This window comes from Ambystoma mexicanum, chromosome 8 (assembly GCF_040938575.1).
Source record: "Ambystoma mexicanum isolate Mex_15411 chromosome 8, UKY_AmexF1_1, whole genome shotgun sequence".
NCBI lineage: Eukaryota > Metazoa > Chordata > Amphibia > Caudata > Ambystomatidae > Ambystoma > Ambystoma mexicanum.
The window spans coordinates 1508129207-1508149381 of NC_090929.1; the positions used below are offsets into that span (position 1 = coordinate 1508129207).

General features: G+C 43.2%; 1 protein-coding gene across 2 annotated transcripts in view; it reads left to right on the plus strand.

The window, feature by feature from the left end:
• The window catches only part of TAF5 (TATA-box binding protein associated factor 5), a 304035-nt gene that overhangs the window by 128923 nt on the left and 154937 nt on the right, over nucleotides 1-20175 (plus strand). For both annotated transcript variants that reach the window (XM_069611701.1, XM_069611702.1), the window contains exons 6-7: nucleotides 3153-3273; nucleotides 15136-15265. In XM_069611701.1, coding sequence (XP_069467802.1) covers nucleotides 3153-3273; nucleotides 15136-15265 — 251 coding nt within the window. The remainder of the gene's footprint in view (nucleotides 1-3152; nucleotides 3274-15135; nucleotides 15266-20175) is intronic.

A 20175-nucleotide genomic window follows, 5' to 3' on the forward strand; every position in this document is an offset into this window, starting at 1 on the left:
CGACCTATCAGCAGCTTTCGACTTGGTCGACCACAAAATACTAGGGAAGCATCTCATAAACTCTGCTCACTTCTCCCAAGAAGCCACCACCTGGATAACTTCCTTCTTAGAGGGCCGAGCCATGAGGGTCTTCTCAGACCAGGCATCAGCCGCTCCCTCTCCCATCAGCTGTGGAGTGCCTCAAGGTTCATGCACCTCGCCAACCCTCTATAACCTCTTCACTCTACCACTAGTTAATGACTTGGAATGTCTCGGCATAACGTTTTCCAATTATTTCGATGACACACAAATTCTTCTCCCACTATCTGGTGACTATGAGAAAGACCTCAGAACCTTACAACAGACCTATGCAATCATCCATGCTTGGATGGCGGCCAACGGCCTCTGCCTTAACAGGGATAAAAAGGAACTCCTCATTGTAGGCCCCAAGGAAACCCTATAAAACTTGACACCAAATACAGCAACTTCAGCATCGAGAACACTGTCATCACAGTCTCTGCTGCAGTAAAAACCCTGAGTCTTTTTGGATTCCACCCTCTCCATGAATAGACAAGTTAATTATATTTCCACATCAGCAGCCCATTCCACTAAAATTATCAATGCGGTAAAACCCTACCTCTCTGCCAAGAACTGTCTCAACATTGCCAGAGCCACCATAGGCGCTAAACTGGACTACTGCAATGTCCTCTTGCTAGGTATGTCCGCCAAGAACATTAACAGGCTACAAATTGCGCAAAACAATGCACTCCGAGCTGCTCTCAGTATCTCCAGGAGAGAGCATATCTCCCAGGCCAGACAAGATGCCTACTGGCTCCCTATCAAAGAACGCATACTGTTCAAAGCGCTCACAATCACACACCGATGTCTCTCCCAATCTGCGCCCCAATACCTAGCTGATCGAATACACCTTGTACAATCACTTAGACCCAAGCGAGAACGTTACTCTGACCAACTCTCGATCCCTGTCTTTAACAGAGCCAAACCCGGCGGTGTGAGTTTCGAAGTGCTTGCACCAGAATCTTGGAACTTACTACCACCCAAACTCAGAAAGGAAACATCACTCCTAGCCTTTAGAAAGGCTTTGAAAACCATACTATTCAAATAACTGCTGTTCCACTGTAACCAAGGAACCGGATTACTGCCTAATCTGTATGATTTTGATCCCTAAAATTGTACACAGTTTTTGCCTGCACCTAAGTGAATATGCTGTAACAGCGCCACGATGCCCTGGGGCAGCTGCACGCTTTATAAATAAATAAAAATAAAAAAAATAGCTTTTTTGGGGAGATCCAAAAGTATTTGCCTGCTTAAGAATATTTGTGGTCTCTTGTTTGTTCTAATAACCTTGCCCTTTAACCCACTTCTAAAAGTATTCGAAATGCAAACAGTAAGATATTGATGTCCCCAGTACCGTAGCTATTGAAGTCACCTGAGGGTGTAGGTTGTGACTGTGGGCCATCCCAAAAGGGTCTTTACTGATTTAGAAACTAAGTGTACAGTCTTGAAGTGTATTTGTATGTTAGTGCTCCCTTCTGAAGAAGGCTTACTTTAACTGACTGATAAATTAATAATTGTTTATTCAAGAAACCTTGTGTGTAAGTGTTTATTTGGATACTTGTCACTGTGAGTCGAACTCCTCACAGCTCACATTGACCCCTCTTGAGAAAAGCCTGGCTGCTCAACACGCTACCAAAACTGTGTAGTGCAAGCTTATACCAAAGGTTCGGTTTCCTATTGCCTATAGTCAGGGTTGTTGTAGTGTTCCCAAAGGGTACATCATACAATCGTGCCTAACGCCTTCTTATTCCTGTTTGGGGTGCACTTCCCCAGCATGGCTCCCACACCCTTTTCGCCTGATTACTCTGATGGTTCTCCATGAGATGGTCTTTCACTCCATGTGTTCTTATTTGGTCACTCACTGGTCCCGCTGGGGAAGAGGAAGGTGGTTCTCTACTTCCTCCTAACCATAGCCTCTGGGGATCTCCCTTGTCCCCTCTGCATACCTTTGTACTTGGTCCATGGGGGTGTCGGTACTCGCCAACACAAGTAAGCTTCTGCTGCTTCCCCTGGGCTCTCGTGGTCGTCTTGGTTATTGGGAGCTTGGGTATCTGGAAGGCACAAACTCCCACTAACCATTTGATCATGTAGTTTTAACCTAGGATGTTCTAGTGTAAGGCTAGATGGATCAGGCATTTGCCTTTAGGCCCTCACTGACAGTGAAGATTTAACTTGGATAGCAGGTGTTAACAAGCCCTAGATACTAACCTGGGGAATAGGGGTGCTTGGGTAAGGGAGATTATTGCTTCTTCTAGACTAGAGAGCGAGTGAGGCCCTTGGAGAGAACATTTGTCGTAACAGTTGAACTCTCTAAGAGTTTGTATTAAGTTCATCTGTGACTTAATATTCTTATCCTTTGTTCTCATCTATCTCCCCTACTTGAAGTCGGCCTTCTGATTATGGCTTGGAGGTTGCAAGGAAGAAGCATAACATGCAAATGTGTTGTGCGTGGGGTCACTGGTCACCAGTATTAAAGTGGCCCACAGCTGCAAATGACTTTTGTGATGGACGGTTTGAGTAGTAACCCATGACACTTTTTATAATTTTTTGTATGGTGATATAGATTACAAATTGTGCATGTCAAAGATTTGCTCAGTAACTCTGGTCAAACGGATTAGCTGCACAGTGAAGTATCACTTCTAACTAGCACACTTCAGCCAAAAAACTGGCCAACACTAGCATGTTGGACCTGTATTTTAGGTGTTGCCCTATAGGTCAGTTCGAACCGGAGCAAGGACCAGGAAAGTTTAAGGAATGCTTAGGTAACCTAAACCCTGAATCCAGGACTGGGATATTCCACCCAAAATTTTAGTTAGTTAATTTGTTGAGAATACGCAAATGAATATACAGACTTCTGCCTTCCTTCCAATCCTCTACTCAACTGTTATGCTTGCCACATTCATAACTAAAAGGAATTTGGAACTGAAATCGTCTGACCACCAGAGAAATCTAGTCCTGTCCTTTTTACAAGTGGTTTGCCATAGGGTGGGATGTGTGGGGTTTGACTAGCTCATTTACTGTGATTATGGAGTTGCTGTAGATGACTGTTCTTTTTCCATCTTGTTACAATTTCATAATCTGCATCTCTTGTGCAGGGGCTGACTGCAGTGGACATCACAGATGATTCCAGCTTAATGGCTGGAGGCTTTGCTGACTCCACAGTTAGAGTATGGTCTGTGACTCCAAAGAAACTACGCAGTGTGAAAACTGCACAAGGTAATGTTATGACTCTCTAACAAAACACAATCTTGAGTTAATTTTAAAGAGGAGGGTTCCATATTCTACTGAACCTTGGTGTCCCAGATATGAAAAGGGGAAGTGAGTTGAGGCTCTTAACATGGTAAAGTAATAGTTTGAAAACAGGTTTAACACCTAAACGGCAACAAACATTTGCAGTGTTTGTTTCGGCGCTGAGTGCTACATCACTGTAAGGGAAAGCAAACTGACAATCCAAGCTGAAAGCAACAAATAAAATTGCAGAGGATTGGGGACTGCAACAAATACTACCTTGTAAACCTTGGGGGGGGCCCCCTGTGCACATCAGTTTTCACGCTACAGATTTTAATCTTTGTTAGGGAGAATTCTCATTTGTGCTAATTCCCTTCAACCTTGGAGACCCCCAGCTCTTTTGCTGGACTATAGCACTTTTTAATTTTAACTCTGGAGTGAGTGACCTTTTTTCTCGCTCCCGCCATGTTTTTGCCCTGATTTGGATGATGTGTTTCCTCTATTTTTGGAGTCTGATAAACTACATAGGTATCTACTTTTTGTATGGTTACCCCAGCACCTTCAGTGCTTTGTCACAGAGAAATCCTTTAGATTTCTCAGAAGGTTTAAATGCCGTTTTTTCTTTTGTGAACTACAGTTCCCAAGAATAGTAAAGTGAAATTGATTTAACTTTTCTCTTTGTAGGTCCAGCACACCCAATCCTATGTGGAGTGGTGGGGTGGGGGTGGGGGGCGGGGTTACCTAGTAGCCCCTTATCCTACATACTTATGTAACATTTTTTGTTATCCTCACTACTTTAATTGGCTGGTGGCAGAGGTTTAATTTTCCTACCATGGAGTTTCTACCGCAGGCTGAACACTCCGCTGCAGTACCGCGCCCATGGGTGACCATTTTGTCAAAAATGTCCCTAGTTGTCTTTTTTGGCCATTTTCTGGTTGTGAGGTCTTTCTTGGGTTTTACTGTGAGCCAAGTTTGTGCCCTTTGTTCGTTTTGCCTTTGGCGGGCTTCGGCCCTGAAGCCAGCCTCTGGCTCCAGTGTGTCTGGAAAGGCAGGATGTGAGGGAGGTTCCTGAAACGCCCGTCTCTAGGAGTGCATAAATGCAGCAAGCCCCGATTGTCTGGCTGTCCTTTTAGGACAGCCACCCTGCTGTGTGATTGACAGCCTAGGCTGTTCATGAATGGGAGAAACCTGCTTAAAAGGTGAGAGTTTTGGGACTAGAGGTATCTATAGAGGATCTGTAAACGCCAGAGTGTGGGACAGTACGGGGTATAGTGGCAGCCTGCCATAAACCTTAAAAACTAGTCCAACGCACCCAAGGGGAACTCCATAAGTGGCCAATCCAAAACAATTCTCACAACTGCAATCAGAGTTTGGACTCAGAGATCTGAAATGAAATTACGCAGTACAAAAGACATGGAGAGAAGGGAACGGGTCATACCTAAGTGGAAGCCCTGAAACAGACATTTCTGCTAACGGGCAATTTCAGGAAAACATACACCTAAACACTCCTCAGAAAATCTAGGTTCAAATACATGCAGAAGAAATACCTGGCCATTTGGTAGACTGCCACAAAGAGAAGAACCGAAGTACTGCAATAATAAATAAATGGAAACGGGGACTAGAGTACACAACAACGAAAAGAATTCAACAAAAAAAAGAAAACCACTTCGGGAAAAAATGTCATAAAAGCCATAGTGATGCCGAAGGAGAATCACTTATTTTATGGGAAAATCCGAGGAAACCCCAAACCCCATCTACTAGCACGGAAATCCCCTCATCACCAGCAAAACTGGGGAACGAAACCGATATACCAAATGATGGGGAAAATGTGGCAACACCAGCCCATCAAAACAGTCACCTGAAAACATAGGACAAACTACAGAAGAACTAAGAGATTTAGCCTATCGCAAAGATCACAAGACAAAAACAGATACAAACACAAACATTGAAAGCCTTAAACTTTGTTCTCAATTCATTGGTTTCAGTTTTTGAAATGCTAAAAATGGAGGTACAAGCACAAAATGGGACACTCTTGCAGATGACAAAAGAAATCGCATTGTGTGACTCATCCTTAGTCGGTCTGGTTGCTGCAACTAACAAACATGACCCTGCCGCTCCGGGATCTAAACCTGGAAATGGTAAAACGAGGACTAGATATCTCCTCCATACAGCAAAGTATGAAAGAAAAGAAACACATGGAGAAACAAAACAACAAACTACTGGGAGAGGCCCTCTCCTTATTGAAAGAAAATCGGAAAACAAATCCAGCAGAGGGAAATGTAGAAAACATTCGAGAATACTCACTAGATGATACACCGCTCTCGGACTCTGTGCTGGAATAATTCCGAAGACTTGTCAATGTAGTAGAAGAAATGGAAACTGTAGAAGGGGTCCAAAAAATGCAGCCAGAAAAGGCAAATGGGAAGCAAACACAGTCCACGACTGGCAGCATCCCTGTGACCAGACCTCAAGAGGTAGGAGAAAAATGAGGAAACGTCTCGCACGAAGAGAGAGGTCAAAGACAGTACACCCTAAAACAAACGCCAAAAGAAAAGGCTGAAAGACAACAAAAACAATGGAAATATAAAAGGACAAACTTGCAGGCAAATCCTAAAACTTCTGGTAACAGCGATGAACAGGACAGCTCAACATGTGATGTCGTAGGTCCACAACCTCCCTTGGGGGAAAAAACAGGATTAGCCAAGAGAAGAGAAATGAGAAGCAAACTAAAAAGAACTCTGAAAAGATCAAAACGGGAAACCGTAACCTGAAGAAATTGTAGCAATTACAAAAGCAAGTATCGGTCTGCAAACCGAGAATAAGGTAGAGGCAAGCAATAATCCAAGGACAAAAACAGAGGAGAGCATCCTGAAAGATCAACCACAATCTGAAAAATCACAAGCAAAGAAAGAACCAACTGGAGCCCCTCAAAAAAATATCGGTATAAAAGCAATAAAATGGGCCCCAATCTTTCTGAAAAAAGATCTTCAATCTGAGTAATTGTTCGGATAACAGCGCGACGGTACAGTGCGATCAAAACATAAAAAATGCTCCCATATTTGAAACGAAGAACCAGAAGACCGGCAAGGAACTTAGTGCATCTTCGATAAGTGCGACCACCGCCACAACCTTGAACAAAATAAAAACAAAGTTCGAAATGGTGAAGGAAAGTCGGTCAAATTAAACAGCCTAGAAAACCAAGATGACACCTGTTTGATGACACAGATACCATCAAAAACGAGTGAATATCTGAACAAAAACAATAAAAAAAACTATCCCATCCAGAGTTTGGTTGAGACTGCGCTCCAACATAGGGCGTCATAAATCACTCAGTCGGGCAGTAATACTGGGCATAATGAAGAAAGTGAAAAACCTTCGTCGTTTTTCATCAGAAGATATAGAAAGTGTTACATTTCCAATGTCGCAAGATCCCTTTTTGGTCGAACTGGTATTTACCTCGGAACGATAAAAATGTCATATTGCAAGAGTCCGTGGAGCTAGAATCCTACGGGTTGGAAGTTTATTGCAATGACTCGGAAAGAAACATTACTATCAATCATCAGAACACTCCAACACTAAAAAACAAGGGAAGGGAAACTTCAAACGAACGGAACCTGATGAAGGAGGGAAGCAGAGAGATGGAACCAAACACAAAAGAAAACACCCTTACACTTCATCCAGAGATTCTCTCGCAAGTACTGCAGAAGCTAGGAATGGGCACGCAGCAACTTTAGAAAAGATGATTTAAATGTGTTCAGTTGGAACTCCAGGGGCTCCAGTTCCATAAGGGCAAAAGAAACAAGGGCACATCAATTTAATATTGGTGATGCCGTTTTTTTACAAGAAACCTGGTTGGTGAACCCATTAAACATTGAAGGGTACACAGTTTTCTGTTAATCATTAGGGCGACCATCAGGGGATTTGCTCATAGCACTGAAGAACCACATTTTCCAAAATATAGTAGAAATCTGGAAAAATACGTTAGGTATTCACGCATGCAGAGCAAAAACATCTACAAGGGAAACCCTCAACTTGGGTCATGATAAACATATACTGGAACCCCCGCCAGCTCAAAACTGGACATTTTCTTGGAAGGTTCCAGTCTATTACTGGAAGCAGTGAAAGTGAACTCAGCCTTTAGCAACATAATTCTGGCAGGGGATTTCAATACACATTGCCTATACCCACAAAAAGGTGAGGCAAAACACTTGATTGCTGGGGAGACAGGTAGTGGTAGAATGTGGCAGGAATTTATGGAACGATGGGACCGCAGAATGGTCAATAGCCCACAAGAGGGTGATCAAGGAACATATACAACATAGCATAGAGGGAAATCCTCCTCCACTTTAGACTTGATTTTTGTTTCCAAAAATCTGCATGCATCACCTTCCCTTCTTGTTCTCAAACGGGATGGGGGCAGTGATCATAGCAGACTCGAGCTATCGTTCCAAAACATTCTAGGAACAAGAACAGAAAGAGAAACTCGGAACCTAGAAGGAAAAAAAGGGAAAATTAGAGTTGTGAAATACAAGAATGGGGGATTTAAGCTCAACAAGAGGCTAAAAGAGATTCCCGAGTATATCTGGAAATTGGAATGCGACCCCCAGAGGTTTAATAAATTTCTCTGGGCAACACTAGCACCCGAAGATTTAGCGGGGAGAGACCAACAAAAACATCTCCATGCCTTTCATGAAACAACACAAAGGAGAAACAGAGAGCATAGGAAAGCCCTGCGAGAAATCAAGAAAATAGGGTATCCGGTAGAACAACCGAAAATAGAAATAGAGAAAAAACCAATTATAAATCTTGATCACTCTCACAAAGGGAAATCCGGATGCAAACAGACGGGGAATATATACTTAATATACTAAGAGAGAACAATAAAAACTTTTGGGAAGCACTAAACCAATTTGAGGGGGAAACGGGAGACTCTCTTTGTAACCTAGTCTCTGAAGAAGGTTGGGTTGAATATCTAACAGAGACTTACAAGAGTCAGAGTACCTGTCCTTTTACGACCAAACCAGATATACCATGGCAACTCAATTTCAATGAAGAGGAAATCTATTAAATTATAATGAATTCTTCAACATCTAAAGCTTCAGGATTGAACAGCCTGATCTATCGGACACTTAAAAGCGAACCGGAACTATGGTTGAAATTATTATCCGGTCTCTTTGGGGAAATCCTTAAAGGCATTTCCAATCTCCTGGAAAATGGCACTGGTAATACCCTTGTTTAAAAACGGTGATCGTCGGGCAGCAGCAAATTATAGGCCAATAGCACTGCTCGACATCGAAAGCAAAATATTTATGAAACTCCTACTAAACCATATTTCAAAATGGGTAGAAGATTTTGACGTCCTATCACGCTTCCAAACAGGATTCCGGAAGGGGCACTCGACATCAGTCAATGGTGTGATCCTAAACCTCTTGAACGAACAAACCGAGAGTAAAAAATCGCCCCCATCGTATGGAACTTGGATCGACTTATCGAAAGCTTTTGATCAAGTAGAACGAGCATTACTCTGGCAAAAAATTGCGATGGTGGGGAATGCCAGAAACGCTATTATCAATCTTGGTGGAACTGCATAGAGCCACAAACCTAAGAGTTTGCCTTGATGCAATGGGCCACCTATCAAAACTAATAGAGGTAAACGGGTGGAGGACGGGGGTCAGACAAGGGTGCCTAGGAGCGCCTCTTTTTTTCAATCTGTTTTTGGCAGACATGGGACTTTTCCTACAATCGGCTGCTGCTTCGGCCAGTCCCACCTTAAATGGGAGATAGATCTGTTGGCTGGCTTACGCAGACGATCTAGTACTTCTTGATGGAACACCAATTGGTCTGCAACGTCTAACGAGACTGAATGAGTATGTTGGGATAAACAAACGAACAGTCAACCCTGCCAAATCAAACATCCTCATTTTTAAACATCCGTTGTCAAAAACTAAATATAAAAACTGAAACTGAGGGGCGAATGTAGAGTTGTAGAAACCATAAAATATCTGGGTTATAATATACACGCTCATCCAGCCCAATACAAGGCAGAATCTGAGGTTATGGACAAGGTAACACAAGCCGGATCACAAATGATACTGAACTATAAATTCTGTACATTTTCCATCCTTCCGCTAGTGAAGTACTATTTAGCAAAAGTGGTACCAGTGATACTTTATGGACTGGAAGCTAAACCGGGTCTCTGGTCTGCAAATTGGGTAATTTTCAAGAGTCGACTTTGGAAAAGAGTTTTGGGACTTCCAAGCTGCACATCTATAAGAAGCCTGAGATTCGAGCTGGGCTTAAAGTCATTGAAGTGTATGACAGATTAGAAACTGATTTCCCTGTTTGAGAAATAATTACGGGCAAAGAAACCTCCCTATACAGAGACCTCGGGTCTCAAAAGCTGCAGGGCAAGTCATCACTTTTGATCTCACGAAGGCACTCGTAAAAATAGACATTGATGAGGAAACCCTGATCTCAAACCCACTCGAAATAAAAAAAAAAAACTCTTAGACTGGATCGAAACAATAGAGAAGGTTAGATCAGATCCAGTTCAAAGCGCGTTCTTGAGGGGGGGGGAAGAAACTTGGGTGTCTTTCCTGCTATCTAATGAAATCCCCTAATAGAAAGTTGCGTTCAAATTTCCTCAGAAGGAGATTAAACTTAGTCCGCTGTGGGGCAATTTTAGAAAAGCGAAACCAAGGGCATAAGGCAAAAAAACTGTTCCATTTGCTTAAACCCTGCCAAACAAACACTAAGGCATTTACTAATGGACTGTGAAGGTTCATGGATACATCGCTTAAGATTATTTAGGAACTTTGTGCGCAGAGAGGAAGACGTTATATCAGACTTTTTGTGGGACAGACTTATTTCTGGTACTAATGTTGCATTGACGTCGGCAGCTATCCAGTTGTTAACCAACTGTGAAATAATCATTTAACCTGTATAGCCCAGGAAAATAGATCACCACAACATTGTGCACTCAGATGGCTTGTAGAAAAGTGGCAGGTTTGGCAAAAAGCATTGTCTCATCTTAGCCAAAAATGTGTATATTTGTAAAGTAACTTTGTCATTTGCTTGTTTATTTGTCTTTTTGTAAAGGCTCATCGAGCCAAAACAAATAAAAAAACAAAACAAACAAAACCTCCGTTGTCCTCCCTCCTGTCCCCACGACTGAGGCTCAGGAAACCAGGGTCTGCATCGCTGCAACAAAGCAGAATCCAGCTGGACCACTCTTCTAACCAGAGGTACTGTTTAGACTTGGGGTACCTATCTCAGTGTCTTTTTAGCTGTGCTCTTATCAGTTGGGAATTGGATTAGCTTACCTTTTTAGAGTTTATTCCAACTCTGCTGCTTTTCAAAGACTTCACAGCTTATGACCCTACAAGTGATTTCTACAAACTCTCTAACTTTGCAAGACTTTTTTTTTTATCTAAGAAGTACCTCAGCTCCATAGACTGTGTTCCAATTGACATTTGGCTGTCCTGGCTCCCTGCAGATTCTTCTATCCTATTGACTTTGATATTTCTGTGCCTTCATAGGTGGTAACTTGTTTTGAAAAGCTTGTCTAGATTTCATTGGAAGATTTGTGTCACTTACGTATACTGAAAACCTGTTTAACCTTTTTTCCTTCCTTAAACCTTTCCTTTCGGCAACCTCAGAATCTGTGTGATCTATAAATGCCATTGCTGTCTTTGTGAATGAAGTCACCTCAGGGTGTAGGAAGTGTGCAAGGAGCATATCCATCCACTAACTTGTTTGATTCTGAAAAGTATTTTAAAAATATATTTACTATTAAATATCTTGCCCTTTTCAAAGAACGCTTATTTTAAAACTGATGTTAAATAACTATAACTGAAACCTTGAGTGTAAGTGTTATTTGGTTACTTGTATTTGCAATTTTCGTTGCTACAGCTCACATTTACCCTTCAGGAGATGGGCCTGGCTGCTCAGTCACGCTACCAATTTTTTGTAGTACAGACCTATACCAAAAGGTGGTTACCTAATGCCAAGCAGATACGTGTTGTGTAGCCTCGCACAGTGTTACTACATCAGTTCTTACTTAACAAAGCCTCCTCTTACTGCTGCTGCAAGTTCCCATCCATGGTCTAGTTCTTTGGTCTCCAGGCCAAGAATCCAGGGTCCGGTCCCTGTGTGCTGCATCCACTCGGAAGCTCTTCTTTTCTCTTAAGGTACTATGTGGACTTGGATAATACTTACTTGAAGTCTGGTGCGCTTCTTGTGAGGCTGTGTGGATTATTTGTGTGTTTGGGAGTTTGCCCATGCCCCTTGCCCAGGCCTAATGTTGGACTGCATATAGGGAGCGTTGGGTGAAGTCCTTGAACACTTTAACTCAAAGTGAATACTTGTTTAAGAAGAACTTCGATGGAACTTTGACTTTACTGCAACTGAACCCTGTCTCAACCTGCCTACAGCTGGCACCTAGACCACTAAGGTCCCCCTTCTGCCTCTGAGAGAACTCCTGCAATAGGCTAGAGAAGGACTGGATAAGGGAAGGATTCTGCCTTGAAAGTGTAAGTGTAAAAGTACTTGCTTGCTAAAGAAGTTAGTGCAGTAACTGCATCTATGTGAAAGAAGTTTGAATGTTGTTTCACCACTTCTAAAAAGTAAAGTGTTGGTACTGTGTTATCGTTGCCAAACTGAATGAGTGTAAACGCTTACCAATACGGTTTACTTGCCTTAAATAACATTGTGATTCTTAAAGTGTATCAGGGTCTTGCTTTACCTGGTCTCCTTCATACAGATCTAAAACAGTCTTAAAAATAATACTTGTCTTTGAGTTGCTTGTAGCCACTCTTGAAAATATATAGGCCTTACTGGTGCTCTTCTAGACGTGTAACCATGGGTTGTGCTTCCCTGAATTGCTTTGGTGCTGTTCTAAAATATTTAAATAAAGTTATTACTTAAAAATGTATTCTACAATTCAGAGTATACTGGGTATAACTAGCTATTTGATAGCAGATAGTTATGTACCAATAGGTTCATTATTTACCTTTAAAATACATTGTCTTTCAGCGTAATGGGGGTTTGCTTGCCCTGATTTTAAAATAGTTATTGCGTGTTAATACTTGCCATAGAGTAGTTTAAGGCCCCTCCAGAAAGTATGAGTTTTACTAGCTCTGATCTGAGTTCTAAAAGATAATGTTGCAAGGTGTATACTTGTAACCGGGTTGGTTTATTATGTGATTTCATAACAGAGTGCCACTGCATGACTGACGGGGTCAACTGCCCTTGAAATACTGATTGTTAAAAGTATATCTAACCTGGTCTTATTCCCCAATAATAGTAGATGACTATCCTGAATGTACAACCTTAGGTTTGACTCGCTTTGACTTGCTTCTCTAAATAAGGTTATACCTTGGTTTGCATACCATAGGTATTGATTTGGATTTTTGGGATTGTGTTTATATGATGTTATAGTATTTACCTACCCTTTATTTTTACAATATATAGTGTTTCTTTGAATCATATGTATGCTACAATTTCTTTGTACCAAGCTACAGCCCTCTCTCCCTCCTAAAATGACCATGGCTGCTCTGTTCATGCTACCACGTTCTCATGTGGGACAGCCTTATGGAGCGTATGTACTGCCTCAGATATGGTTTTTAAGAAGTCTTGGGAGTACCTTAGTAAAACTGTCCTAACACTCACTAGCCTCAAAGAGACTGGCTCCCCCAAGGAAGAAGGGACAAAATCTCAATATTTGTCACAGCGCCTATGTGACTGTTGCATATGATGGCATCATGTATTCACTTGGCATGCCTATGCATGAGCGCATACGATGAATGGACTAGTGTGCAATAGTCGCACGTGGGGAAGGGTGGGGGGGTAGTACCCATTGTTTTTCATGGGTGGGGGGTCACCATACCAGCACCAAGTTGGAACCAAAACACTGTTCTACTTACGCTCATACTTCGATCCCTCAAACCCACGCACAAATATTACCTAAAAGGTGCAAATATTTTTTGTTTTTAAATAGGTCCTTCTATACGAAGGGTCAGTGAGCTGTAAGTCCTATCAGTTTTGGAATTGTAAGGAAAATATGCTGTTTAGGATACATTTTGGTGAAAACGTTGGTATACCTAAACTCCATGTCAACCAGACCATTGAATTATCTGTTTTGAAGAACCACAATCAAATGTGGAGAAAAGTTTACTTACACTGGTTGTGGGGTAACTGTATGGTTGGATAGCTCACGTAATTCAAGTTAAGTGCTCACCTCTCATATGGGCACAGCAGCCACTTCAAAAGTTTGTTTTCTGTGAAAGGGCAGACTGGGCCTTTCATCTTTTCGAGACAGATACATTGAGCACACTTTATTTGTGTAAGAACACCACCCGTTATTAAAGCGCTTGGAGGCTTGAGGATTCTGGTAGCAAGCACTATATCATAACATACGTTATACTAGAAGACTCACTCTAAGACGATGCTAGGGGAGGTAGTAAGGTACAGCGTACACCGCCATACATTAAAAGAATGCCCACACACTGTTCTATTTGACAAATCTACTCTTTATAGGGGTTGTGCATAGAAAGAAGGCACTAATTTAAGTGTCATAAGGCATATAGTCCAGATCAGGCCCCTAAAGCCCAAATATCTGGTCCGCTCCATGGATCATGCATAATGCATAGCATTGCACTGTGCCTTGCAAGGCCAAAGAAAAGGCTAGGCTGCTGCCCTTTTGCAGTCTCTGTATAGTACTAGAAAGACACTATCATAAATAAGTAGCTGATTCTATGCAGTTTGTGTAGGAGCACCATCAGACTTTAAGCTAAACTGGACAAAACCAAAAGAATGGGTCATTAAAGCAATGCAAACCACGCAGTGGTTATGGAAAATGAAACCAAACCAATAAATGGAGGAACTACTGCCCCTTTGCATTAAACAGCTACTTTTGTTTAAGCCAAACCAAATGAGTAATATATTTCTGGAGATGCGCTAAGAGGTTGATTTCTGGGCATCTAGGGATAAGAATTCAAATTGGAAATTATGGGATTTTCATGCATTATATTGATACTTTACATTTTATTCATTGTTGGGACTGATTTTTTTTATACTCTGGCCTGGGGGGGACAGATGTATAGAAGGCCAACCTATATTGTGACAGGGACAACTCTGGGAGCTGTAGCCAAACCAGTTCATGGTAGCAGTGACGAGTGGTCAAGGCTGAGTCTCAAGAGGTGGTGAGCTTGTAAAGGGTCCACAATGAGTACACACCATGGGAGTCACAAATTACACTTAGACAATCTGTATACAAATAGTTTATTTATGGCCAAACACCATGAAAAAGACTACTAACAGGTAGAGGTATCACACAACACTAATAATTCGATAAATATATGTTATCTAGGACCTTATGCCCAACAGTTCTGGAAATGTTCGGACACAGTTTGTAACGCTGGAAATGTACAATGACAAAAAGTTACGACAAGTTACTAAAGCTAGTAACCAAGTAACAAGACTTAAGTGAAACTGTTTACCAGCACTGACAGCCTGAAGGACATGTCAGTTTTCCCATAACAGATGAGCAAAAAACAGTGTAGTGAAGCTTAAGGCTTCATTGCACTGTACAAAGTACAGGTCAGGATCAAAAATAAAAGCTGCATGTTTGGGGGTCCATAGAAATGGAAGGAAAGGTGCAGTAAAGAGATCTTTCCCAAAATTAATCGATTTTAAAATGGAATTAGGTTGCCATCAGCAGGTCTTTGCCTACAAATGTATGAGGCTGATGCAATATTGAGTAATATTTTAAAACATTTTTTATTACTTTTTAGTTGTTAGTAGTTTTATTTAACCTTCACTGGATGTTTGTCTAAATTTGGTACTTTGCAGATCTCAGTCTCATAGACAAAGAATCAGATGATGTGCTCGAGAGGATAATGGATGAGCGAACAGCAAGTGAGTTGAAGGTTTTACACGGCCACAGTGGACCGGTCTATGGAACCAGCTTCAGTCCCGATAGGTAAAATTGGAAGATTGTAGCATCTGATTCGAAATGTGTATCGTAACCATAATTTCACCTTAAACATCACTCCAGGTGATGTTTTTTCAAACCTTGGTTGTGAACTAAGGAGCCATTGTACATGTATAATCTGAATGTGTTTGTTCAAAGGGGAAATTATTGCACATGTGAGAAAGTGTATACAAGGCTATATAGTACAAAAACGAAGGCCTTTCACACTGTTGCTAATATCAACCTTTCCCATTCTTTCAGAAAAACTTAAATTAGATATTTGTGTGGAGGAATCCATTGTAAAAGCAAGCCAGTTAACTCTAGCTTCTTGGATGTATGCAGGTGTAATTAAGCCTTTTGTTCAGCCTTATTTTTGTGCCCATTGAGTGTATTTACTTCTAAATCTTCACATTATCCTCATCAGAATATTGAATATCATGTTCCCCATGTTTTTTTTTATTTAAAAAAATAATCTTATTCCAGATAGTTGCAGAGCTGAGAAACCATACTTTCCCCTGGGGCTGCCGGGCTAGAGGGAATTGGGAGCATTAACATTCTTACCTTGCTGATCTTCGCTGTAAACCAGCCATAGTGTGGCAAACATGGTGCATAGTTTGTCTTGCACACTAAGGAGTGTTGCACTGCCTCCTTGTTTTATGCATGAAATTGGGTATCCTAGTTTCCCTTCTGAACACCGGCTGTTTTATGTCTGAAAGAAGTCCTTGTGTATTCCAGCAGAGGAATGGGTAGATTTGCGACTTATCCCAGGGCCAAACTAATGGCTCTGAGTATTTCTATTTAACCTTGTAGACTGCACCAAGTGCAAACTCAACTTCGAATTGGGAGGTTTCGATTTAGTCATTCATTTGGCTGCTGCTACTTCCTGGGAAAACATTCAAGTTTCAATTTCACTGAACAATCCCAGATGAGATTAACGCATATGGCCAGGTCTGTTCTTGGTTGCTCCTATCCTCGCCCTCCAAGGCATGCAGAGATGATGACCATGTATGGCGTCATCCATTTTCTTTGTTGCAGCTTTTCCACAAGATCTCCAATGGGGACATAGGAAAAGGAACCTGTAGCATATGTGCAGGGTTTTCCTTAAATGATTCCTTGCACTCCCTATTAGCTGGAAGTTGTTGTTCAGTATTTATACTGCACCCATCACCACCGTAGTGGCCTTCCAATGCTTAACCTTGCCCGAAATGCAGCGTATTTTGACCCTGCCCCGGTGTCATCAGACCATGGTCTGTGGGTACGAAAGAAAGGTTGAGGGTATACGAGGTGATGGGGAAAGGGGGGGTTAGTGGACAAAACAAGTTAGTGGGGGGAAAACGAGGTTATGAAGAGGGATCATTGTGTTTGTTGGGATGCATGTTTCTTAGCTGTGATTAGCCCTTGGTAGGCATGAGAGAAGGTTTAAGGAGTATGCAGTATGTTTTACAAGCAAGACATAACTATGATGGCAGTCTCTTGACTAGATGATACTTGGTGTAAACATGATTGGTGTGTGGTTGTGAAGGACTTGAGAGGTGCTCAAGTGGGCCCTAGCGATGTTGAGACTTTTACTATTTTTCTTTTTTTTTCTAAAACTCGACCTGTAACAAGCAAGGCATAAATTAGTTTTCAAAAATAGATCAGCAGAGTTTGCTAATTAAAATGTTCTTGATTAGAAAAAAACACACCCATTTGATTATCAATGTTGTACTAATATTTTTAATCTCACCAGAAGTTATTTGCATCCAAAAATTCAATAAGCTTACATACAGCATTGTTATGTACTGCTGAAGTAAGATATAGGTGAGACAAATCGGAAGTTGCAAATTCTTTAGATTTCCACTAGACCTGCAGGTAAGTAAATTAGTTTTACCTACTTGTTAGGGAGATTTATCATTTTTATTCTTCATCCCCCTCTCCTAGTGAGACCCCCAGCACTTTTTGTTGGACTTCTGGACCTTTTTTCATTCAATCCTGAATGAGGTGAGCCTTTCCACTCATTCATTCTTGTGGGCTGTCTTTGGAACTTTATTCTCTATTCTATTCTCTATTCTTATTCTACCTGAACTATGGAGTATGTCTGCTCCATAGCATTAAAAGGCATCTGTGTTTTACTACTTCAGCACACAGATCCTTTAGGGCAGTGTTGCTGGGGGTCCTCCTTTTAAGATTATTTTTTCTATATCCTGAATAACTACAGTTCTTTAGTATCTCTCCAAAATCTCTATAGTCTGAGAGATTGGCACACACCACCTTCAGTGGCGTGCCAAATGGATACTTGGTGTAACCCCCTTCTCTCTGCTCTGTGTACAATGAAATCAGTAAATGCGGATATCCAGGTAAACACTTACCCACTTACAGGCCGATTCATGTAATTCCTCTCAAAAGTGTCGCACGCGGCTGGCGCACAGCGTGCCCGTGCGAATGTCTGCGCCAGCCGCGTGCGATAAAATCAATTTCCGCGCACAGGGTATTCATGGATTCCAACCTCCAAAAGCAGACGTGGCGCAGAGTGGCGCAGCGACACTGCAGCAGCGCCAGTTACGCCCCCAAGAACGCCCTCGCGCAAGGAAAAGCCATCAAGATCGCAAAACCATCGCAAAGGGCTGCGCCAACCCTGTACCAGTTTACCGGACTGGCAAACAGCAAACGCAAAGCGGGGAACGCGTATTACGGGTGTCGGGAACACGCGTGTGCGATGTTTCACATGCGACCTGGCCTGGGGGAGCGTGTGCGCGTATTTCAGGGGTGCGCAAGAAGTATTACACACGAATGGCCTGGGTGTGTGTATTTCAGGGGTGCGCGAGAAGTTCCACACGCGATTGGCCTGGGTGTGTGTATTTCATGGGTGCGCGAGAAGTTCCACATGTGATTGGCCTGGGCGCGTGTATTTCAGGGGCTTGCGGGTGGTTTCACACGCGATCGGGCCTGGGGGAGCGGGGTACGTGTATTTCGGGGGTGCTTGAGAAGTACCACACGCGATTGGGCTGGGTGCGGGTATTCCAGGGCTGCGCGGGAAGTTTTACACGCTCGCCTACAACACGTATTCATGGAAACGAACGTGGCCAATCCGGAAACACGTACGCCAGCAGGAAGTAGGCGTACGTCCACCCGCACAGCATAAAAGTGCACGCAAACAACAAACACGCCAGGATGAACATACCGTTCCTAGCAGCAGTGGCCGTGGGATACCGCAGGAGGAGGAGGAGGATAGTCCAGGCCAGAATTTTTACACCCAGAACCAGCCTTTTTGGGATGCCTGATGACCATGTGTATGGGAGGTACAGGTTTCCACCTCACATAATACTCGACCTGGTCAGTGAGTGGGAGGATGACCTCACATCAACCACCCTGTGCTCCAAAGCACTCAGCCCCCTGGAGAAGGTCCTCAATGTACTGCACTTCCTGGCCACTGGATCATTTCAGCGGACAAGTGCCATAGTGGGGGGGGTGTCACAGGCCACGCAGTCACGCTGCCTACACCAGGTCTTGGCCATCATCACTGCACGCCCATCAGTCCGCAGGCACATATACCTGCCCAGAACACCTGCAGAAAGGCAGGCTGTTGCCCAGGACTTCTACAGGGTGGCACAACTCCCCAAAGTGCTAGGTGCCATTGATTGCACCCATGTGGCTCTACGTCCCCCCAGGGCAACTGAGCACATCTATAGAAACCGCAAGCACTGGCATTCCATCAACGCCCAGGTAGTATGTGATGCCAAGGGAATCATCACCTCAGTATACGCCAACTATCCAGGCTCCACCCACGACAGTTTCATCTACAGAATGTCTACCCTAAACCGGGACATAGAAGCTGGGCGGCATGGCGATACATGGCTGCTCGGTGAGTATAAATGCCACTGCGCATGCATGCATGTCAGATACTGAGTAATGTCACAACCCCACTGATGATACCCATCAGCACCTCCCCAGGGGACAGTGCCTACCCTCTCAGCACCCACATGATGACGCCAATTCGGAACCCCACCACGCCACCCCAGGTAAGATACAACACAGCCCACATTTCACCCCGGGGCATCGTGGAGCGCACATTCGGAGTGCTCAAGTCACGCTTCCGCTCCCTTGACCGTTCTGCCGGGCAGCTGTTATACGCTCCCCCAGTAGTGTGCAGGATCATAGTGGCAGCATGTGTCCTGCACAACGTTGCAACACGCCGGGGCCTGGCCGTGGACATGGTGGTGCCCCCACATCCCCAACCACATGCATGCCCACTGCGCATGGGAGGGGAAAGGGCACGGGGTGAGGCAGCCCGTACGCAGCTCGTGGCTAATTACTTCACATAAAATCACACTCCTGTGGAGTGCACACAGCCCTGGCACATACCAGCTGACAATCAATGATGATTGTTACTGACAATTATGTGTCAATGGACAGTCAACTGTCACAACCATACCAGCCTGAGATTGTACATCTGGAAGTGTTCCATTTTGTGCTTCCCTACCTACACAAACACCACCAATGCTGTGTTCAAAAGACACACTTCTATGCTGCTAAAATCATTACCCCCTTGCAAGACACATAACAGTGCCATGTCACCCAACCCCTCCCCAGCACCGCCACCCAACACACCATGGCATGACATGCCATGTGAGAGCAAGCAAAGTCATCCCCCAAACATGACACGTGTCACAAAGTATAGTGTCCCTAATGGAAACTGGCCACACACAATATGCCCACATAAATGTAGAAACAACAACACACATGACCAAATACTTACCACAATACAATCGACATAGCATAAACATGACAGTACTAAGGCAAAGGATACGTAGTCTTACAACATGAGAATGCCAGCACATCCACCACCTCCAACTGTACAGTGTTGTTGCCACGCACATCTGGAAGTCCACTGCTCACAACATGAGCTCCATCTCCAAAGTGGACGGCCTTGTGAAGACATG